At 47.2% G+C, this 16,201-nt stretch overlaps 1 protein-coding gene across 1 annotated transcript in view; it reads left to right on the top strand.

Annotated features, from left to right (window-relative positions):
• LOC141211698 (prostaglandin reductase 1-like) overlaps positions 1 to 16,201 on the top strand; it is a 112,450-nt gene that overhangs the window by 65,802 nt on the left and 30,447 nt on the right. The window contains exon 5 of the mRNA XM_073664848.1: positions 9,343 to 9,510. Within this exon, the coding sequence (XP_073520949.1) occupies positions 9,343 to 9,510 (168 nt within the window). The remainder of the gene's footprint in view (positions 1 to 9,342; positions 9,511 to 16,201) is intronic.

Here is a 16,201-nt window from a genome sequence, read left to right as displayed (position 1 = left end):
ATGGTGTATAGGGAAAAACTGGTGGAGCGTGAGTGAGGTGCAGATGTTACGGTGGATTGAGAAACATGCAGTGTGCTTGGTGAAACAAACACAGCAGGCGTGCCACTTCCGTTACAGCTGACGGGCTGCCACTCAGCCTGATTGGAGCAGGTAAAGAACCGGAGTTTCTGCGATGGGAGACCTGCGTGATGATACTTGGCACGGTTACGGAGGAGGAAGAAGCAGCGGATGCGTTTGATGGGGCAGCTGAGGTGCGCTGGTCCACATTTCAGCACGGTAAGATTCCCAGCGTAAAGAATGTTGTTTGAGCATGTGAACGTTCATGCATGTAGTAGTCAAATCATTGCAGTTTTTCCCTCTACTGAGTTTTTTACTGCAAAGTTTGCAGATAATGTGAGTTGGCTCATCTTTTGCAGAGACAATAAAGGCCCATGCTAGGCAACCCTTGCTGCCCCTGCGAGCTGCAGACCCATGACCGCTGCTGTCCACAGCCACGGTTGTGGCTAAGGATGCAGTGCTCCTTGTGCTTGCATCACTCCGTGTCTGCGCCGTAGGGCGAAATGTAACCTCCTCGTCTTCCTCCTCCTCAGTTGAGCTACTCGGCTGTGTGACTTTGGGTTCACACCAAGTAGGATCTTCAACCTCGTCATCATCCAATGTGTTATCCCATTCCTCGCCCTCAGAGTGACCCCTCTCCTCTTGTTGCCCTGACAGCACAGTACAGTCCGCATGAGCCTCAGGTATCTGAGTCTTATAGGGATCACCTCCCTCCCCTGCGGTTAACGTCTGGTGACGAGAGTCAGGAACCTGCTCGGACCCTACTTCGTCCTGCCCCGAATCCAAGCTAAAAAAAATTTTGGGCATTGGTGCAGATGTTTTCCTCCCCTTGACTCTGTGACTGTTTGGAGTACACTTCTGATGCTCATGGTGTAGAATGGGTGAAGATTTCTACAGACTCGCCCATCTGTGGTTCGCTACAGTCAGTTGGGCAGTTGGGCAGTTGTGATGCGGGGGGGAAGCATGGGTAATTGGGGTGCCACCTCTGTGGACTGTACTGCGTGTGATGTTGTGGTGGAGGAAGCCACTGGAAGCAGAGCTTGCCATCCACTGGAGCACCTGCTCTTTCTTGGTCTTATCAACAAGGCGTATCGCTGTGCGGCTGCCAAAGGAAGGGAGTGCAGTAGGTCGTCCACTAACATAAGTTGTCAGTTGTCTTTGGATAGGCCCTGTTTGTGTTGGTTCAGTAGTGCTTTCACTAACATTACCACATACCCCACATACACCTTGAACACCAAGCCTATTACCCCTTTCACCACGTCCTCTCTTTTTCCCACCCATGTTGGTCAGATACAGTGGTAGGAGCATGCAATTAACTAAAGAAAAATACGTTTTTTTCCTGTGCAATAGCTCAGCACACGCCTGAATTTCAGCGACACTAAATGACAAGGTAAGATATGGCCTACCGTATAACGTTACTAACAGACAAAATAAATTGGTTAGTGTGCATGAGACCGATAAAACCTACGAGATATTCTCCAAACAATTTCAAACTGAGATGTCCCCTGCTGTATTACTTTAGGAACAGAAGAAATTTTTTTTTTGAATGTGGATGAGGCCAGTATGACAAAGAATATATGCTCCAAAATATTTCATACTCAGATCTAGACAGCTGTATCACTTTACTCAGAGCAAAAAATATGTTTGGGTTACTCTGAATAAGCTCTGCGTCCAGCTGACTTTGACCGCCACTGACGTAGTAGCTGGCTTATAGCACTATATGACTTTTGGCACAGGAAAAAATATTTTTTGGACTGGGTGTAGCAAGAGAAAAAACATATATATATATATATATATAAATTTTTTTTTTTTACTCTGAAACCACCTGAAGTTCAACTCCCACTAAAATAGTATCTGACGCTAAAAAAACTTTAGTGCACACAGCTTTCAATATCACAATAGCAACAGAAAAAAAACCTGCATTTTGTGCTCCGCAATAAGAAACTCTACAGACTGTGCAGAGCACAATTTCAACCCCACTAAATAAAAAGGTGCACTGCGCTTGATCACATTAGCAAGTGCAAAAAAAGATTCAAGGTATAGTGAGACATGGAGCTCTATACCAGCGGTGCACAGCACTATTGTATGGCTTGGGCCCTCTGTTTCTGCCAGAATCTCAGTACTTGCACAAGAACATCAAAAATGTGCTGCACCCACGGTTGCAGAGGTACACAGGCCAGAAATTATCTACACTATCTGACTACCACACAAGCGCCCATCTATCTAGCTAATATTTCTCTTTACACAGGAGAACACTGAGCTGCGTCTGTCTCCAGCAGTGACATGGATATAATTGAACATGGCCGCTTTTTATATTGAGAGGACATGTGATTTCTGCAGCCAGTTGTAGAAGCCCTTATGTCTGGACAGTGTAGATGCTTCCTGCGCTATGATTGGCTGGCCGCTCTTTCCTCAGTTAAAATTACCCTCCACAGGAAAAAAACAGTGCGCCGCTGATCTGACCTGTTCTAAGCTCTCTACAGCCCCCACACTCACCTGGCACATGTCACCGCTCATCATACACTTGCACTATGCTAACAAAACTGTTCAAAACGCCGTGGTTGCCCTGTATTCGCGATCCCGCGCAAATTCGTCAAACTTTTCCTATTTTAAGAAAATATGCTCACCTTTGCGATCATGAATCCGAATGTGCCATATTCGTGCCGAATTTGAAACTTTCGAACATTCGCCGAACAAATTCGCTCATCATTAGTGGTCACACTTCTAGACCCATGCTACAAGGAGATCTTTTTATCTCTCCTTCCCGTGGTGGAGAGGTTTAATAAAATGTTGCAGTACCATAAGATCCTTGTTGAAGAATTATTAAAAAAGAATTCCCATCTGACAATGCTGGCGGCAGAGGTCACAGTTCCTTGGACAACTAAGGAGTACAGACGAGGGAGACACAAACCAGAGGCATGGGAACACTATCAAAGATTTGGGACAGTTTTCTCAGGCCCTCATGAGCGGGTTACTTTGACAAGGAGGGAAATGTTTTGGAAGATTCTGAAGGAGTACCTTGCTGACCGTACCAGCGTTCTCTGTGATTCCTCTGTGCCTTTATAACTATTGGGTATCCAAGCTGGACCCATGGCATGAACTTTCTCTATACGCCTTGGAGGTCCTGGCATGCCCTGCCACTAGCGTTTTGTCAGAGAGGGTTTTTAATGCCACCGGGGGTATTCTAACTGATAGTTGCATCCGCCTGTCAACTGAAAATGCTTACAGGTTACTCTTATCAAAATGAAAAAGGGCTGGATTGGGCCAGATTTCTCAACAGTACCAGATGATTGTCCTCCTTCTCCTTTTCCTTATCCTTCACCACCATATCACCAGGGCGGCCATCATGCAACACTCACATAATATATTTTTTTAAGGGTGTTTATAATGCCCGTAGGAAATATTTTTAGAGGCCTACCTCTAACATTCCATAAAATATATCTGTATATCCCCCAGAGGTAAATTGTTTTTTAGCCCATGCACTTAGTGCATTGGCATTACAAATCTAGGAGGCCCACTCCTTAACCCCTTAACAACATTGGACGTACTAATACGTGTCTGTGCCCTGGGACTTAAGAGCCAGACCCGTATTAGTACGTCATGGCGATCGCGCGCGCACACAGGCTGTGCGGGCGCGATCACCGCCTGGTGTCAGCTGATTGTCACAGCTGACACCCGGTACTATGTGCAGGGAGCGGTCACGCACCGCTCCCAGCACATTAACCCCCGCGATGCTGCGATCGAAGTCGATCGCAGCATTGTGGTGGCAAGGGGAGGTGATCGCAGATACTCGCCTCCTCTTCCGGCTTCCAGCGCTGTCTGCCGTGGCTTCCAGGATGTTGCCATGATGACCCGATGTCGTCATGACAACATCCGGGTCACCAGACAGCAGAAAGATTTTTTGGACATGCGCAGTGCATCTCCAAACAATCTTCTCCCTGTCCAGCGCTGACAGCCTGCATGGCACAGGGATGGTGCTGCATTCCTGTGCCATGCAGGCGATCAGAGAAAAAAAAGTGAAAGTCCCATAGTGGGACAAAGTAATAAAGTATAAAAACTATCAGAAAGTGAAAAAAAAAAAAAAAAAAAAATTGTAAAAATATAAAAAAAAATTAAATAAAAAAAATAATCCACCAAAAATAAAAATATAATGTACCCATCAATAAATATTATTATAAAAAAAAACAAAAAAAAAACAATAAAAGTACACATATTTGGTATCGCCGCGTCCGGAACAACCTGACCTATAAAATTGTCCCACTAGTTAACCCCTTCAGTGAACACGGTAAAAAAATAAAATAAAAAACGAAGCAAAAAACAATGCTTTATCACCATACTGCCAAACAAAAAATGGAATAACACGCGATCAAAAAGACGAATATAGATAAAAATGGTACCGCTGAAAACGTCATCTCGTCCCGGAAAAAACAAGCTGCCATACAGCTCCATCAGCCAAAAAATAAAAGTTATAGCTCTCAGAATAAAGCTATGCTAAAAAATATCTTTTTCTATAAAATTGCTTTTATTATGTAAAAGTGCAAAACATAGAAAAACTATATAAATGTGGTACCGCTGTAAACGTACTGATCCGAAGAATAAAGCTGCCTTATCAATTTTACCACACGCGGAACAGAATAAAAAAAAAAAAAAAAGAAAAAATATTCCTGAATTGTTGGTTTTTGTTTATTCTGCCTCCCAAAAATCGGAATAGAAAGCGATCAAAAAATGTCACGTGCCTGAAAATGGCACCAATAACAACGTCAACTCATCCCGCAAAAAACAAGCCGTCACATGACTGTCTGCCAAAATCTGGAAAAATTATAGCTCTCAAAATATGGCGATGCAAAAACTAGATTTTACAAAAAATGCGTCTTTTAGTGTGTGACAGCTGTCAGTCATAAAAACCTGATATGATTCTGGTATTGCTGTAATCGCACCGACCCGAAGAATAAAGTCGTCTAATCACTTATACCGCACGAGGAACGGCGTAAAAAAATAAACTCTCGGGTTAAGGTTGGGCTAGGGTTAGGGCTGGGTTTGGGGTTAGGGTTGTGATGGGGTTGGGATTTTTTTCAAAAGTAAGAAAAAAAGATGACGATATGGCGACTAGTGTTGAGCGCAAGTGCTCGCTACTTGAGTTTGCATCGGGTGCTCTTGTATGCAGTGAGTATCGTGGGTATTTGAGTGACATGCTCGAGTCTCCGCCCCATATGCTTCGCGGCCAAAAAAACTTTGTGGGGATTGCCTGCCATGCACGAGCGATCCTTGCATGTTTTTTTTTGGGTGTCTAATAACCATGAAACATACGGAGCAGGGACTCGCGCATGTCACTCGAGCACACGCTGTACATGGTGCATACCTGAGTACCCGATGCAAACTCAAGTAGCGAGCACTTGCGCTCAAGACTAATGACAACTTATTCAATATGATGACCTAATGTTATCAAATTCTGTGTCATACCTCTGGGTTCAAAATGTTCACTATACACCTTAACAAAATCCTTGAGGGGTATAGTTTCCAAAATGGGGTCACTTGTGGGGGAGCTCCACTGTTTAGGCACATCAGGGGCTCTCCAAACGCAACATGGTGTCCGCTAACAATTTGAGCCGACAATTTGTTAGCGGATACCATGTTGCATTTGAAGAGTCCCTGTGTGCCCAAACATTGGAGCTCCTCCACAAGTGACCCCATTTTGGAAACTAGACCCCCCAAGGCACCTATCTAGATGCATAGTGAGCACTTGGAACCCCCAGGTGCTTCACAAATTGATTCGTAAAAATGAAAAAGTGAAAAAAAAAACACTTTTTCATTTTTACGAATCAATTTGTGAAGCACCTGGGGGTTCCAAGTGCTCACTATGCATCTAGATAGGTGCCTTGGGGGGTCTAGTTTCCAAAATGGGGTCACTTGTGGGGGAGCTCCAATGTTTGGGCACACAGGGGCTCTCCAAACGCAACATGGCGTCCGCTAATTATTCAAGTAAATTTTACAATCAAAAAGTCAAATGGAGCTCCTTCCATTCCGAGCCCTGCCGTGCGCCCAAACAGTGTTTTTTCCCCACATATTGGGTATCTGCGTGCCCAGGGGAAATTGCACAACAAATTTTGGGGTCCATTTTTTCTTGTTACCCCTGTGAAAATAAAAAAAAATGGGTCTAAAGTAACATTTTTGTGAAAAAAGTTAAATGTTAATTTTTTTCTTCCACATTCCAAAAATTCCTGTGAAGCACCTGAAGGGTTAATAAAGTTCTTGAATGTGGTTTTGAGCACCTTGAGGGGTGCAGTTTTTAGAATGGTGTCACTTTTGGGTATTTTCTGTCAAATGTGATGTGGTCCCTAAAAAAATGGTTTTGTAAATTTTGTTGGAAAAATGAGAAATCGCTGGTCAACTTTTAACCCTTATAGCTCCCTAACAAAAAAAAATTTTGGTTCCAAAATTGTGCTGATGTAAAGTAGACATGTGGGAAATGTTATTTATTAACTCTTTTGTGTGACATATCTCTCTGATTTAAGGGCATAAAAATTCAAATTTTGAAAATTGCAAAATTTTCAAAATTTTTGCCAAATTTCCATTTTTTTTCACAAATAAACGCAAGTGACATCGAAGAAATTTTACCACAATCATGAAGTACAATATGTCACGAAAAAACAGTCTCAGAATCAGGGGGATCCGTTGAAGCGTTCCAGAGTAATTACCTCCTAAAGTGACAGTGGTCAGAATTGTAAAAATTGGCCTGGTCATTAACGTGCAAACCACCCTCGGGGGTTAAGGGGTTAATAATGGAAAATTATTTATTTTTTCTGAGGCCCTCCACTACATCTCTTCAAATTGGTATTGGAGTGCGTCCTAATTTTTGGCTGCCCTTGCACTTACTGCATACGCAATAATAGTATAGGAGACCCACTCCTTAATAATGGGAAGGCCAATTCAAATCTATTCTATATTCTACAATATAACTCTTATCTGAAACTCGTGTACGGGTGAGATATCACACTATGGAATGCATATTACACACATACAGACAGGGATTCTTGCCTTACACTATTGCTGCTGCAAGCAAACAAACAAAAAAACATGTTCCATATTGATACCGTTGTTATCTAACACCTGTCCCTATTCTAAATGCAGCTATCATCTGCTGTAAATGAGTGTTCATTCTGGTTGCATACATCTGTTACACTATCTAATAACTTGATTGCTTTTTTTTCAAAAATCATTGACAGTTTCATGTTCTTTAATACAATCAGAAATTCATCAAAGTGGGTAGGGTTGCTTGCATCCCTCCAGTTTGGTGCTGCCATGTACCAAAAAAAACTCTTCAGAGCCGGTTAAAATCTATTTTTTTATTCTACATTATTGCCTCTCATCTGAGTTTCATGTACGGGTGACCTATAGCAGTTGGGATAGAGTCTTATAGGCATCTAGTCAGGGATTATTATTTTCTACTCCGTGCTGGGAAAAAAAAATCTATCCCATATTGATACCATTGTTACCCAGCACCTGTCCCTATTCTAAAAGCAGCTATCATCAGCTGGAAATGAGTGTTCATATTCTGATCGCATACATATCTTCCACAGTGCATAACTTGATTGATGTTTTCCATGCACTCATCATAATTTTTACGGTGATCTGTATTCAGAAATTAATCAAGGTTAACAGAAACTTATCGTACTTGACAGAAATTCATCAAAGTTGGTGGAAATGTTCCAAATTTGACAGAAATTAATCAAACTTAAAAACATTTCCTGATTTTCAATGTGTCCATTCGCAGTTTCTTTGTAGCTTCTGTATGTAAGAGGTAGTGGTGGGAGACTTGACTCTTCTGGAGCTGGAATTGCCACTTCAGAACTCTCCACTGCTTTGTTTCCATCCATTTCTGATAGTGCTTCTTGAAGTATGTTTGGGGTTATTGCCTGCTGGAAGACCCATGATCTAGGATGCAAACCCAGCTTTGACACTGGGCACTACATTGTGAACCAAAATCCTTTTGGGAATCTTCACATTTCATGATGCCTTGCACCCTGTGCCAGAGTCAGCACAACCATTCCTAAATATCTTTGGACCTCCACCATATTTGACTAAAAATACTATGTTTTTATTTTTAGGCCCCATTTCATTTACAGTAAACAGTTGAATGATGTGTTACCAAAATGCTCTAACTTGGTCTCATCTGTCCCCAAGACGCCTGCTGGCCCTCTCAAAATAGTAGAGGCCACCTGCTGGCACTATATAAATTGTGAGGACTGCCTGCTGGACATCCTTGTTTCAAACTTTTACAGAATATATACCAAAAAAGAAAATTTGACCACCTCAGATGAATACATTATATTGCAGTTGCAATATATGGCTATGCATAGCTGGCTTATGGCCCTCTAACAATAGTGAGGGCCGACTGCTGGCCCTGTAAAAAAATAGGCTTTGTGACTTTCACAGTCCCTACTTCATAAATGAAACGGGAAGTGTCTGATCATGTCTCACACACCACATGGCCAGATAAGGTAGTAAAATTTATAAAATTACATTTCGACGGTGAAAAAAACATTCACCCGTAAAGCAATGCTAAGTGCAAAAACGCATCAAACACTACGCGTGAACATAGCCCAAGGTGTGGAGGAGCACTTTAGGTTATTTATTTTGCCTTATATACAAGTCATTACTCTGGAAAGAATGTTTCCTAACATTATTATTTTTATTTTATTTTTTTTGCAGGAAAATCCATTTTAGCTTTGTTTTTGTATGTTTTATTGTGAGTCTGTAAAACTGGTGTAATACTCTGAATACCAGGCCACTAGTGTGAACAATATTGTCAGATGCTTCCAGGTGTCTTCCCCATGTGTTACTCGGGTGGAGCACACGAGCATTACGATTTACTCAACCCGAGCATTTTAGTGCTCGCTCATCACTAGTGCTAACACTTTTGTCAGCTATTCAGATAAATGGTTGTCCACGTAATACAAGGACAACTGAAGTCCGCCAGAACCATAGCTGCTCATACAAGTTGACTTTCCTCTGAATACAATATGCTCTCAAACTGAGGACTCTCCTGATATCCATATGCCCTAACAGGACTTGTACAGGGGTTGTCTTCATGAGACAACTTTTACTAGTACCCACAGTATTTATACAGTCTAAAAATCTGCTGTTTAGGCAGTCCTCAATAAGTGTAAAAATTGATCCTGGTAGCGAATCATGTTGAAGTGCTTTTCTTTTGAAAATATTGGTATAAGGTATTGTAAACTGTTTGTCGAATGGATATTTCATATAGATTATTTTTTTCTCATCTAGGGTAATAGAAAGTAAAAATTCTGCATTCCCAAAGGGCGGTTATCATGTTGCACAAGGTGGCTGGACAACACACTTTATATCTGATGGCAAAGGATTATATCCGCTGCTTTCTGAATGGCCCGAAGCTCTACCTAAATCGCTGGCAGTTGGAGCAGTAGGTATGCCTGGGTAAGTTGTATGTAATTATTATTTTATTTATTTTTTCTTTACAAATTGCACAATATTACAAGAATTAACAAAAGGAAATCCTTTTTTAGCTTTTGGGAAGCATTCAGGTGATGGAGGTGTGGAACCCCAGGGGTCTGGTTACCACAGTAATAGCAATATTACGTCTGAGAGCAGGTGGGAGGTCTCCTGGTCAGGTGCCCTAAGCATGCCACACCTCCTGCCCAGTCCTGGGAGGGGAAGAACTTCCCCTATAAAAAACTGGGGGCTGAGGCAGGGTTAGGAGGAAGAAGAGGAGTCCCAGACAGAGACACAGTCCGGTCTGGAGTGGAGCAGATACAGGGAGAGCAAAATCAGGAGCTCTGTGGGAGCAGTGATAAAAGGGGTCAGAGACTGGAAGCTGTAGAGCTCGTCCTGACTGAAGAGATCTCACCGGACACGGAGTCCGAGGCTGTGGGGACTGATCCATACCCAGCAGCAGAAACCGACCGGCAGGGGATTTCAGGTCCTCTGGCCAAGAAACCCGAAGGCACGGTCACACGCAAGGGACCAGCACCGCCGGCGTGGAGCGGAGGCTACCAGAAGGCCCCGAGTCACCGGCCATACGGGTGAGCACCACATGGTACACTCAGGGACGTGGGCTACTTCTACCCGCTTCTAGCAAGGTAGCCAGGAAGAGTACAATAGTTGGGGAGGCCTACAACTCCGCCTGGCCAGGGGAGATCCTATCTGCTCACAGACTGACCAGGCCCCGATCGCTAGCCAGTACTCCCGGGAGGGTCTACCTTTGCCACCAGTAAAGACCCTGAACTACACCGCACCGTCTCTGAGTGGTTCCTGGTGCCCGCGTGCAATTCTGCTATCCCCATCATCCACGTCCGCTGCCCTGAGGCCATACCCCTCCCGTTGGGGGTTATACTATCCACGCTGCACAACCGTACCACCGGCCTCAGCGGTCTGCCCTGCAGCGGCGGTTTCATAACCGCATTCAACGGGTGGCGTAGTCGAACTCTATAACATCTTATTCTAAGTTCTGCCACTTGGTTTGACACCCTGGGCACGGACCGGGTCACCGCCACGAGGACTACTACCCCTATCAGATCCGGCTCCGGGTATTCCCCGCATGCGCAACGCTGCCTAACATGGCCCAGGGGGCGCGTCAACTTTGGCATAGTCGGCAGGATTTCGTGCCCGCAACCACCGGGTACTGCGTGCCTGAAAAAGACTGTTAAACTTACCTGTCGTGAAGATTCCCGCCATCCGACGCCATCTTCTGCCTTCTTCCCGCCATCCGTGGAGTTTTCCCGCCATCCGACGCCATCTTCTGCCTTGTTCCCGCCATCCGTGGAGTTTTCCCGCCATTGGACGCCATCTTGAGGACGCCGCGCGGGAAGAAGAGGGGCGTGGACTCCGAAAGCGCGCGAGAACTGAAGCTCCGCCTCACGTCCGGACGTTGCGTAAGGTCCTGGAAGGAGCCCAGCAGACGCCGACGTCACAGGAGCGCGACGGAAGGTCCTCAACCCTGACGATCCACTGCAGAGCCGCGGCCTACGGAAGAGGATCATCGCAAGGTAGGCCACGGTCCACTAGGGGGCAGGAGGATGTCGGATACAGAGGAGAGCTTCACTGCCACAGCCACCGCCAGCGCCACCGCTGCTGCGGTCATGCCTTTCACTATGCCCTATATCCCGGGAGCAGCCTGGCTACCCCAGTACTCAGGGGAGTCACATACCCTAACTGACTTCAGAGAAAAGCTGGATAGCCTCTTCCAGGTGTACCCCCTCACAGAAGAGCAAAAAGTGAGCATCCTGGTGGCTCAATTAACAGGGGCAGCCCAAAGGGAGGTAAAGTCCTGGCCACTTGGGAGGAAGAGGACTGTCGCAGAGATACTAGCCCGGCTGAAGGACACCTTTGATACCCGTACCTCAGCCGAGATCAAGCTTAGATTCTACGGGTGCAAGCAGCGAGCACATGAGAATATAAGGGACTATGCACTAAACGTACAAGAGGCCCTGAGAGCCATTAAGCAGGCCGACCCTGACGGCCTGGGAAACGAAGACAAGTTGTTGACTGAACAATTTATAGAGGGTCTACATTGCAATGCCCACCGAACCCAGTTGCGGGCAATGGCCTTACAGGACCCTCATCTGGACTTTGCACAGTTCAAGGACAGAGCTATCCGGGTGCTCCGAGAACCGGCACCAGGTGGCTCTGTGACCCACAGACGCCCTACTACCACTTACCACCAGGAGACGGCGCCCTTGTCGGCAGGGCCTGTGGAAGCTGATGCGCAGGCTTTAAACAATGACCCAGATACAGACCTGCACCATCAGGTCCAAGAGCTAACTAAAAGCGTTGCTGCGCTAACCCGAACTGTGCAGTCTTTACAGGTTTCTACTCCAGGGAAGATTCAGCTGGCATCCGGACCGGAGGATATCCCGTGGCGACGACCAAGGAGGACCCCACCGGCCAGAGGAAGACCCAGCGACCGATACAACGAGGACGGACAACCCATCTTCCGCCGCTGCAATCAACCCGGACATATGGCAAGGTACTGTCCTTTAAACTGGCACAACCTGGGGTAGAGGGCCAACCCCTAGGAATAAGATCACCAGGCCCATCGAACTGGCGTGACAAATATGTGGGAGGACGTCCAGTCTTGCCTGTGGTACTGGATGGCATTCCTATGAGTGCCCTACTGGACACCGGGTCACAGGTCACCACCATCCCGTACGTGCTCTTCAAGCAGTACTGGAATGACTCGGATATAACTCGCTACCCTGACGACGACTTGAGTATCATCGCCAGCAATGGTCAGCCCGTGCCACAGATCGGATTTAAAGAGGTGACCATTAAAATCGGTAAAGTCGAACTGGCAGCACAGGGACTGATCATTGTGGACATTGACAAGCGCGAGAGTCACCCAAAGATAACTCTAGGAACTAATGTGATTGAAAATTGTCTTGCAGAGGTGATTCTCATTTTACAGCAGGTTGCCAAGAACGCCAGCTCCGGTCAGCAGCGAGTGCTCCAAAAAGAGATCCGGGCACTGATGCGACGGCAACAGGTAGAACTCTCCGGTGGTGAGATTGGTAGCGTGAGAATGTGTGACCCTTTCCCTATTGCCATGCCCCCGAAAAGTGAAATGATGATTTGGTGCCGGGCAGCTATTGGTCTGAGAGGTAGAGATTACCAGGCAATGGTGGAACCAGTCTACTCAGACAGTAGGCCCACCATTTTGACAGCACGGGGTGTGGTCGATGTACGCCATGGGAGGGTGCCCGTTCGCATCATAAATATCGGGGAGAGAGAAGTACACCTGCCCCGGTATGCCACGCTAGCCAAATTGTTCACCATAAACCAGAATTCTGTACAGGCCGTGGAACCCTTGCCTCCATCTCAACCAGAGGAAGGTAACGGCTCTAAGCAACAAATGGAGGACTGGTGTCAGCAACTACATTTGGGTACTGACTCCACTCCCTCACACCAGAAACAGGGAGTCTATCGGGTGGTTCAAGAGTACGAGAGAGTGTTTAGTAAACACCCGTTAGACTTCGGGCGAGTAAAGGGGGTAGAACACCACATCCCCACGGGAGACCATCCTCCCATAAAGGAGAGATACCGACCCGTACCCCCTACACACTACCAACACGCCAAGGGGATGCTTAGAGACATGAAGGAGGCTGGGGTAATCAGGGATAGCTGTAGCCCATGGGCAGCTCCACTAGTCTTGGTTAAAAAAAAAGACAACACCATGAGAATGTGTGTAGACTACCGGAAAATCAACCGTATCACACACAAAGATGCGTACCCCTTACCAAGGATAGAGGAGTCTTTGGCTGTTTTAAAATCTGCTAACTTCTTCTCCACTTTGGATCTCACTAGCGGGTACTGGCAGGTTCCTGTAGCAGAGGCGGACCGGGAGAAGACCGCATTCACCACCCCGATGGGACTTAGCAAGTTTACCTGCATGCCATTCGGACTCTGCAACGCACCAGGAACCTTCCAACGATTGATGGAATGCTGTCTGGGACACCGGAACTTTGAGACGGTCCTGCTGTACCTGGACGATGTTATAGTTTATTCCAAAACCTACGAGGACCACCTGAAACACCTGGCGGAAGTGTTTGAAGCCCTGGCAAACTACGGTCTGAAGGTGAAACCGTCGAAGTGTCACCTGCTAAAACCAAAAGTGCAGTACCTGGGACACGTGGTGAGTGCTGACGGAGTGGCTCCCGACCCTGATAAGATCACCGCGATTAAGGAATGGCCAAGACCCTCCAGCGTAAGGGAAGTACGGCAGTTCCTCGGGTTGGTAGGCTACTACCGAAGATTCATTCCCGGTTTCACCAAAAAGGCAGCTCCTATGCAGGACCTCCTGATAGGCCAGTCCAGGAAGGCCAAGAACCAGAAGCCGCCCTTCAGATGGGAGAAGCTGGAAGAAGAGTCCTTCCGCCAGCTGAAAATGGCCCTCACGGGGGATGAAATCCTGGCATACCCTGATTACAGCCAGCCCTTTATCCTCTACACCGACGCAAGTAACATCGGGCTAGGAGCCGTACTGTCCCAGATCCAGCAGGGAAGAGAACGGGTAATTGCTTACGCCAGCCGAAAACTGCGACCCACCGAAAGAAACCCTGAGAATTACAGCTCATTCAAGCTAGAGTTCCTGGCAGTGGTGTGGGCAGTCACCGAACGCTTTAGGCACTACCTCGCCTCTTCCCGGTTCACCGTGTACACGGATAACAACCCGTTGACACATCTGGACACTGCAAGACTCGGTGCCCTGGAGCAGAGATGGATGGCCCGCCTGTCCAACTATGAGTTCACAATCAAATACCGGGCAGGACGCTCCAATACCAACGCGGATGCCTTGTCCAGAATGCCGAACCTACCGGACGTAGGGGAAGATCCAGAGGAACTGGAAGAAGTTGAACTCCCCGCGTTCCACCGTCATGGGACTACCCAGTATTCCCACCGTGTAAGGGGTAAGCAATCCGCTACGTTCAACCCCTTACCTCATTACAACTGGGCGGAAACGCAAGACAGTGACCCCGCCGTCCGACTGGTGAAGGAGATGCTGACTCAGTCAGATGCTCGCCTTGACCCAGACGCTCCGGAGGAAACCAAGCAACTGTGGGCTGAGAAGAGTCGACTGTTCCTTTACAAGGGGAAGTTGTGCCGTAGAATGGTTAACTCCCGGACGCATGAACTGATCTGGCAAGTAGTGGTGCCAAGAAGAGACGCGGCTATGGTACTGGAGGCATACCACGACGGAGCTGGGCACTTCGGATGGAAGAAGCTGGAGTTCCTGCTGCGCGGGCGGTTCCACTGGGTAGGCATGAGAGGAACCATCGAGAGGTGGTGCAGAGACTGTGGCCCATGCAACCTAAGAAGGAAGGACCGTGCCAGTCAGAAGACTCCCCTGCAGTCCATCGTCACCAGGCAGCCGTTGGAACTGGTAGCTTTGGATCATGTAAAACTGACCCCCAGCAGAAGTGGCTACGTCTATGCGTTAACCATCGTGGATCACTACTCCCGGTTCTTGGTTGTAGTCCCCGTCAAGGACTTAACGGCTCAAACAGCAGCTAGAGCCTTTCAGCAGCACTTCTGCCGTCCACACGGATACCCAGAGCAGGTGCTGACGGACCAGGGACCTGCCTTTGAAGCGGAAGTCTTCCAGGAGTTCTGCACTCTGTATGGCTGCCGGAAGATAAGAACAACACCCTATCATCCGCAAACCAATGGACTCTGCGAGAAGATGAACCAGGTGGTGATAGACCTTCTGAAAATGTTGCCCCTGGAAGAACATAGTCTGTGGCCTGAGAAACTGCCTGATCTGGTGGACCTATACAACCACATCCCTGTAGGTTCTACCAACTGTACCCCGGCTTACCTAATGAGAGCAAGACCTGGTAAGCTGCCTGTTGATCTGGATATGGGAGTACTGACACCCGAGGACACTTCACCAGAAGCAGACTGGGACACAGAGAGGCAGCAGCAGTACCGGAAAGTACAGGAGAGCGTTGAGCGAAGTCTCTGTCAAGCAAGAGAAAGACAGGAGAAGACTTACAACCAGTATGCTCCCGCTGTTCCCCTGGTACCTGGAGAGCAGGTCTTGAAAAGGAAGAGACGGCTTCACAAGTTGGACGACCAGTGGGAGAAGGACCCGTACACCGTACTGCCATCAAGCCATGAAAACCCAAAAATCTGCACAATCAGTAAGGATGGAGGAGAAACCACAGCCATTGTCTCCCGAGATCACCTGAAGAAGTGTCCCGAGCAGCTACGAAACCCTGAAGAAGATCAAGAAAACCCTCGACACGCAGAGGAAAGGGAAGAAATGGTCAGTACTGTACTCGGAGACTTCCCTCGGTCTTGGACACAAGTAAATGGCGCTGTTGTGGTACCCGTCCTCACCTTCCTCCAGCCAGCATCCCAAGTGCCTACGGAAAAACAGGTAGAGCTGGAAGAGCAGCCGGTGCAGGAGGCAGAAGACCCCACGCAAGCAGACCAGGAGAATCGACCCTCTGCTTATAGTGAGCCTGCCGTGCCCCTAGTGAGCCAAAGAACCCGTAGACAGCTGCCCAGCTTACCTTTGACAGCTCCTACACCCTGTAGCTTAGGACCGGTCAGTAAGCTCCGTAGGTCTACTAGGGCCACTAGAGGCTAGTTGCCAGTACGTTGGAGGATC

This window comes from Phyllobates terribilis, unplaced genomic scaffold (genome assembly GCF_046119375.1).
Source record: "Phyllobates terribilis strain yellow unplaced genomic scaffold, ASM4611937v1 Scaffold_1__5_contigs__length_1240528914, whole genome shotgun sequence".
NCBI lineage: Eukaryota > Metazoa > Chordata > Amphibia > Anura > Dendrobatidae > Phyllobates > Phyllobates terribilis.
The sequence above is the reverse complement of the archived record's forward strand: the minus strand, read 5'-3'. Positions and strand labels throughout refer to the sequence as shown.